This window comes from Macrotis lagotis, chromosome 3 (genome assembly GCF_037893015.1).
Source record: "Macrotis lagotis isolate mMagLag1 chromosome 3, bilby.v1.9.chrom.fasta, whole genome shotgun sequence".
Classification (NCBI taxonomy): domain Eukaryota; kingdom Metazoa; phylum Chordata; class Mammalia; order Peramelemorphia; family Peramelidae; genus Macrotis; species Macrotis lagotis.
In genome coordinates this window covers 276,735,866-276,743,740 of record NC_133660.1, presented here as the reverse complement: position 1 = coordinate 276,743,740, position 7,875 = coordinate 276,735,866, and the positions used below count along the sequence as shown (strand labels likewise).

The following is a 7,875-nucleotide window of genomic DNA, read 5'->3' as shown; positions in this document are numbered from 1 at the left end:
GGTGTCATGAGCCAGAGACTTCATTCTGAAGTCTTGAAATGAGGCCTCTGCCCCAGGAACAGTTGCAGTCCCTTCCCATTTCCCTGGGAGAGAAACCAGCATTCCTCTTTTCTTCCCTTATCTTGGAGCCTAGGATGTGAACCCTAAGTGATGAATAAACATTATTAGGTGCCTCCTATATGCCAGAGAGCAGGGTAGGGCAGAGAGTGGAGCTCTAGGGGCTGGTATGGGAGGACTTGAGGGCAAGTCTGGTTAACAACTACGTGACCCTGTGTAAGACACTTAGCTCTATTGCATCAGCTTTCACATCTGTAAAATGTGTGAGTAAAAGAAACATCCAATCACTCCCTTAGCTTTGCCAAGAAAAATCCAGATGGGGTAACAAAAAGTAAAATGACTGAACAACAGCACTATGCCAGGCACTTTAAGTTCATTATAACTATCTCTTTTAATCTTCACAACACACCCGAGAGGTAGATGCTCTCACAATATATGCTTTACATTTGAAAGGCAGAGGTTCAGTGACTTGCCCAGGTTCCCAAAGCAAATCCATATCTGAGGCTGGATTTGAACTCAGATTTTCCTGACTCCAGGCCCAATGCTCTATGCACTTTGAAAGTCCCTGCACTAACTAGAGGCTCCTTGACCTGAGGAGTGAAGTCCAGGGCCTCAGGTGTCACCAATATAAAGGAGATCTCCTCCACTGTCTCTGTCCTAGAAAGTGCAGAAACAGAAAATATATCCTCTAATACCCCATAGCACCCTCTCCTTTCCTTTTTAATCTCTTTCCATGAAAGCAGAAAGTCAGGGGTCCTCAAGGCTCCATGGACCATTCCACACACCACATCTTCTCTCAGGCTGAATCCACAAGGATTCCTCAGGTCTCATCCTCAATCCCCTTGCACTAAAAAGAGGAAATCCCAGCTCAGCTATGACCCTCCATTTACTGCTAGTGCTCCTTTCCCTTCCCCCTCCCATTCTCATCATAGGGTTATATCTTCTTGTAAAGGTCCAGGCTGGGCTCATCTTCCTCCTTTGTTTCCAGTCTGTCCAGGTCTCAGTTTCTCTGAAACTCTGAGTCTGTTTCTGTGATTTCTCTGCTCTAGGATCTCTTTCATGCTGCATGACCCAATTCCTGACAAGGCAGAGATTGTAGAGGTGTTAAAGGACAGGGCATACTCTAATGAGACCAAAGCAGGGGAAGAGGGCATCTCATCACACACACACACACACACACACACACACACACACACACACAAACACAATGACAATCTCATATTGAAATTGCCCAATCATTCAACCTCCATTTGAGTCCTTCAGTGACAATGGCCTTATTCTTCCCTTAGTGGTCTCAGGTTCCACATTTTACCTGGTCCCTGCATAGAATGTTAAATTCATGATTTTTTAAGTTTTATTATTCAGATAATCAATTATATTATCATTTCCTTGTATAATTCCCTCTTGATTATAATGTATAATGTTTAAAATATGTTGCAATGTTTTGGCTAGTATTTTGTTTAGAATTTTTGCAGCCACATTCATTTATGAAACTGGTCTTATTATGAAACTATTCTCTAATGCTCTTTTTCTGTTATTAATCTCCCTGGTTTAAGTATCAGTCAGTATCATAGTTATTCAGTAAAGGAGTTTGGCAGAATCCCTTCTTTGCCTATTTTTTCACATACTTTATTTAATATTGGAATTAGTTGATATTTAAATGTTTATTAAAATTCACTTGTGAATCCATCTAGTCCTGGTGCTTTTCTTAGGCTAGTTCATTTTCTTTTTTTCTAAAATAAGTCTGTTTAGATATTTTATTTTTTCTTCTGTTAATCCAGGCAATTCATAGTTTTGTAAATATTCTTCCATTTTATTTAAATTGCTAAATTTATAAACATATAATGAAATAAATTTCTATAATAGATTTAATTTCATTTTCATTACTAGTAGATTCACATTTTTCATCTTTAATAATAGTGATTTGGTTTTCTTCTGTCATTTTCTAAATCAAACTAACCAACTATTTATCTAGTATATTGGATTTTTTCTTAAAATCAACTTCTAGTTTTGCTTATTAATTTAATGTCTTTAATTAATTGTTGTATTATCACTTTTAATTTTTAGGATTTCTAATTTAGTGTTTAACTGAGAATTTTTAGTTTGTTCCTTTTCTAGTTCTTTAACTTCATTCCCAATTCATTGGTATTTTCTCTGTTTTTCTTGATCTAAATATTTAGATATGTAAATTTTCCTGTGATTTTTATTGTTGCTGTATCCCATAGGTTTTAGAATGTTGTTTCATTATTGACTTTCCTTTAATAAAATTATTGTTTCTATGAGTTGTTCTTTTAATCACTAATTCTTTAAGATTAATTTGTTTAATCTCCAATTAAAGATTTTTAATCTATGTTGTTGTGGTCCTTGTTAAATATAATTTTTATTTCACTGTGATCTTAAAAGGATCCTTTTAATATTTCTGCTTTTCTACATTTAACTATCAAAGTTTTTTATACTAGTCTATGGTAAGCTTTGTAAAAATTGCTGTAAAAAACTGATGATAAAAAAGATCTATTTACATTCAATTCTCTTGAAATATCATTCAGATCTAATTTATCTAAATTCTATTCATTTCCTTGACTTCTTTCTTATTTATTTTTGGTTAGATTTATCATATTCTGAGAGGGAAAGATAAAATTACACCACTATTCTTAGTACTGTTGCTGTCAAAGAAATTGGTGTCAGCAATAAAGATTGAGAATTCCTGTGAAAGTGAAAGAATTCACTCCTAGCCCTGGAATTGAAATAATTTAGGATTTATCAAACAAACCTGCAAAATTCACAGATTAAAACAAAGAACTAGGTGAGGTGCCTGAGGGAAAGAATGAAAGAAGAGCAGCCAAAAGAACTGACTGGATTTAGACTCAAGTGAGACTCACACCATGGAGCAGAGGCTTTAATTAAGCTTGAGGACAGGCTGAACAACAAAGTTTTAGGCAAAATTGTATGAGAGTAAGGAAGGAAGGAATAGAAGCCATAGTTCTCTCATGACCTAGGCTGGAAGTGTAGCCGCTGGCTACTTGGGTTCAGTTCTGCCTAAGAGGAATCGTTGTTCAGACTAGGGAAAGCATGGGTGAAAATAAAACAAAAATTTATTTAGAAGGTTACAAGACATAGAAAGAGAGAGAGAGAGAAAAGAAAAGAACATCCAAGCAGCATTGGCCATGGTCAGAGAAGACTGCTGGCCTTGAACCAGGGTCCAACTCAGGTTTTCATGTCTTGCCTCTCATTCAGAAAGCACAAGGTGAACTCCCTTTCCCTATACCGGGACCAGAATTAGGTAGAGGGTAAAGCCTAAGGAGATCAGGACACAAATCAAGAATGAGTGGGGGTCTCCACCCAAGATTACAATGATTTCTGTTACAATCATAATTCTCTACTTCAAGTCAATTTACATCTCGAGTCAATTTACATCTCCACCCAAATTCTTTCTGTTGCATTCATAATTCTCTTCATCTTCCCCCTGCATCAGAAATACATGATTTTACTTTAGAGAGAAAGAGTTTCCATCGTGCAAGGAGGAAAGAAAGAAGGAGAGAATTCTCTTCTGGGATCTCTCACTTAAATGCATTTCTATAGTGGGTTGGAGAAGGATGGTGCTTGAGGAGTGATTTAGCACCTGGCTCCAGGTACTCATCAAAAAAATGCACAACACAGGGTCGGCCCTCCAAGGAGCAGTCAAGACAGTACTCATTGCTCATGGGTGACAGTCTATGCACTAGTCTTTCCTTTTCCAAAGGGTGTAACCTTCAAGTCCAACATGTCATTTTGTCTTAAGATGATCTCTATGCCTGTGTAATCTAGCATTTAGCATGGTCCGCCAGTGAAAGCATGGCCAAGGTCAAAGTGAAATTCAAAAGGAAGTACTTTAACAGTATAGAGCTTACAAGGATCAGTAAGGGCACCGAATTTTAACAGTGCAAAAAGATTACAAAATTTGTTTCCAATTATAATATTTCCTTTGCCGAAAATTCCCTACACCACTACTATTTATTGCCACCATTTTATTTATCTCCATACATTTAACTTTTTTAATTTAGATATTTTTGTCTTTGATAGATGTAAGTATTGATATTGCTTCATTATTGATGGTGACTTTTATCAAAATATTATTACCCTGATTGTCTCCTTTAATTAAATCTATCTTAGTTTTAACTTTATCTGAGATCATGATTGCTGTTATAAAAGGCTCATGAACACTTAGTCCAGAATGATTAAATGGTCTTTTATTAGTAGATCTTTGCAAAGGGCTACCTCTCTCTTAAGGGGAGAGGGACAGAAATGCTAGTTCTTATACACACTTTGAAAGGTCCGTTCCTCTCCCTTTCATGCCAGTCATTGATTGGGGTCACAAATCTAACTGATACACTTGCCCCAACATATCCCCCCCCACTCATTATACTAATGAGCAAGAACAGCTGCCTCCTTGAGCATGGGCAAAGAGAAGGCCACAAACCCTAGGTTAACTCATTGAGAGAGAGACCTGATCTAATCTCAGGTTTTCATCAGATTGAGGCTAAGTCTTTTGTCTTACACTCACATACCTGCCCACAGGCGCCAATACAGGCAGACCCCAGACTTTGTAATATAAACTAACTATCTCCCTTCTCATTCTTCTGGGAACCAAACACCCCCATATTCCTCACAGCTGCTACATCTGACTTTTGCATTAGGTAAAACATAATAAATTCCACACCAAACCTCCATTTGAATTATTGAATCTCCCATTTTAAAAGTGTTTTACAATATATTGGTTGCATTCTGGTTTTTAATTACTTCTGTTCTCTGTTTTCCATCTTAATTTACCCAGCAAAGTTGAATATAACCTTCAATTTTAAATTTAATTTTAATTTTAATTTTAAAAAAGGACATTTACTCTTCCTTCTTCCGGTGGCAAACCTGACAAGAAATTAAAAATGGTTCAGCGCCTGACATATCGGCGTAGGTTGTCCTACAGTACAGCTTCCAACAAAACTCGACTGTCACGAACTCCAGGTAACAGGATTGTTTACCTTTACACCAAGAAAGTTGGAAAAACACTAAAATCAGCCTGTGGTGTGGGCCCAGGAAGACTTCGAGGTGTTCGGGCAGTAAGACCTAAAATTCTTATGAGGCTATCAAAGACAAAAATGCATGTCAGCAGGGCTTATGGTGGCTCCATGTGTGCTAAATGTGTCCATGACAGGATCAAGCGTGCTTTCCTGATTGAGGAGCAGAAAATTGTTGTGAAGGTGTTGAAGGCACAAGCACAGAGTCAAAGGAGTAAATAAAAAAGATGTTTTTTTGAATAATAAAGAAAATTAAAATGTGAAAAAAAAGGACATTTAATGAACTATATGATTTTCAGGCATACATGAGAAAAAGATGAGAACTAAATGAAAAATTAAATATAAAGAAAACTTTAAAGACTAATTATAAGGGGCCTATTCAGTTTAAACCGTTTAATTCTTAACTATGAAAATGCTATCAGTATTTTTAAGACTATCATTTTGATGAGGGTAGTTTGGGAAAAAAGATTGGGGTTGAGTTGAGTATTATGAAATGATTCTTAAAAATAAAATTGGGGAGGAAAAAAAAGGGGAAACTATCTCATACAAATGGGGCATGAAAGGAAAAGCCATTGTGAAGAAAACAGGTCTGGTAGTGCTGGTAGCATTTTCATTGTACTTGGGTGCACCCCCTCTTCATGTGTATTTTATTTTCATTCTCCTTATACCATGACTTCTGATCTAATAAGAACATGGAAACCTCCAGAGTTTTAAAGACAAAGCTGAATTAGGCTAACATATTTATTAGTTCTCTAAACTTGTGAGCATGCATGCATGCATGGGAGTTCCAGTTAAAACCAGAGACTCAAAGTGGGACTTTGGAGAAACATATTTGTAGAAATGAAATGAAAGATGAGAAAATCAGATGGCAGATGTTATAAATAAATGAAAGAAAAACCTGCTAGAGTGAGAGAAAATTGTAGGTTTTATTCACAAATCCTGCAGGATATGGGTACCTCACCTGGCATGAGGCATGAGGTAGCATTGGAATATCAGGTAATTTATAGTCTTCAGAAACTCCCCTCCCTCTTGGATTTTCATAGGCTCTCAGTTACAATCTAAGAGGTCCATCCATAACATGTCCCTAATATGATTCCCTCCCCCCATTATATGACACATGATATGCTGATGAACCCCAATCATCATGGGGGGGAGGGATATTCAATTATGTAACTGCACAAACTCAGCTGCATTAGGTCAAAATCTCTAGGTCACTCTTGACCAATTGAGAACTGTGTTCTTCTAATCTTGGGTTTGTCACCTCTAGAATGGGATTAGGAAAACTCTCCCCATTTTGTGACTGGCTGGGCCATTCCCCCCTTTGTAATAGATTCCCTAGGGACCCTGCTCCACCCTGTGAAGACCAACAATGCCCTTCATTCCTCACAGCAGAATCCAATCAGAACTGACATAGTGCCATAAGAGCTGTCTCATGATGCCTTGTATTCATCATAGTTCCATTAGGGCTGTGTCCCTAGAGAAAGGATATCTGCCTTATATTACTATATCATTAGGGGAGGAAAGTTGCTGTCAGAAATTCCACTGGGGAGGGGGAGTAGCCCCTCCTGACTCAGGATATCTGTTCCTTATCAGCTATGTGGCATGACTTCCATAAAGCAGGGGGAACTTCCTCCCCTTCCCGGATATCTGTATCATTTTGTGGCTATTGACAAATAGGTGAGATTTATATTTGATCATGATGGTGTTTGTCCTTCATTCTCAAAGAAGACCATGACATCAGGAGATGTGACCATGACAAGCACATGAATTGGATTTGAGTGAGGGGGGTGTTGTCACCTGTCCTGACTTCAAGGCCAGTGCTCTATCCAACTGTGCCACTTAGTCGATATTCCAAAGATAAACTGACAAAATTTATATTTGTTCTAAAAGACAAAGTTGATACCCCTCATTTTTATTCAATCCAGTAAACATTTTAAGCACCTATTATTCTTTAGGCAATATGTTAGGTGATGGTCCTACAAATGAGAATAGCCAAAAAAAGGAGGGGAGTGCCAACAAGGACAGGGGCATTATATTCTTTGGAATTCTAGTCAAGCAAAAATGCAGATGGGAAGTGCAGTTATCAGGACAGTCCAGAACCAGTCTCTATGAAGGAAACCCTTGGGAGGGGTTTGGTATTCTATTCTCCTGCCCTCCAATCAGTGGAGAGAAAATGCTAAAAAAGATAGGAATGTCCTGAGCAGCCAAAGAAAAGTAAAACAAGATGCTGTGGTAGGAAGAGTGCTGGCCTGAGGTCAGGAGGACCTGAGTTGAAATCCAGCCTCAGACACTTACTGTATCACCTTGGGCAGGTCACTTGATCCTGATTGCCCTGTCATTCTGATTCCTATCTGGCCCCTGGACCCAGACTGTGTTGGAGGAAAAAATGAAACTGGTGACTTAGCATAGCACCCCTCCCTCAAATTCAATTCACATTCATATCACTTTCCTGATGTCATGATCTTAGAAAATGAAGGACAAACATCATCAAAACAGCATGATGAGATTTCAGCTTATGCTGGTGGGGCAACAGGCTCCTTGGAGTCCAAACCAAGCAGAGCTACATATGGAAAGGGAAAGTTTACCAGAGTACTAGGTCTCCCTCTCCAAAAGGAGCTAGATCCCTTCCCTAATGTTTCCTACAAACTTGGAACCTCAAATGGGGAAATTCTGAAAGTCAACCTGCTGCCAACTGTCTCCATCTCCATGCCTTTGCTGCAGAGATCAAAAACAAAAGAAAATGTCGTTCATTATTCATCTCTAGAGGGCT

At 38.2% G+C, this 7,875-nt stretch overlaps 1 protein-coding gene across 1 annotated transcript; it reads left to right on the top strand.

Annotated features, from left to right (window-relative positions):
• The first annotated feature begins 4,959 nt into the window (after window positions 1-4,959).
• On the top strand, window positions 4,960-5,327 carry LOC141516590 (large ribosomal subunit protein eL34-like). The gene has a single exon (XM_074227608.1). It carries the CDS (start codon window positions 4,974-4,976, stop codon window positions 5,325-5,327), a length of 354 nt encoding a protein of 117 aa, XP_074083709.1. The 5' UTR covers window positions 4,960-4,973.
• Window positions 5,328-7,875: the final 2,548 nt, after the last annotated feature.

What these genes read in the sequence shown, in the direction of transcription:
- LOC141516590 (XM_074227608.1), top strand. Translation starts at nt 4,974, where the DNA reads ATGGTTCAGCGCCTGACATATCGGCGTAGGTTGTCCTACAGTACAGCT.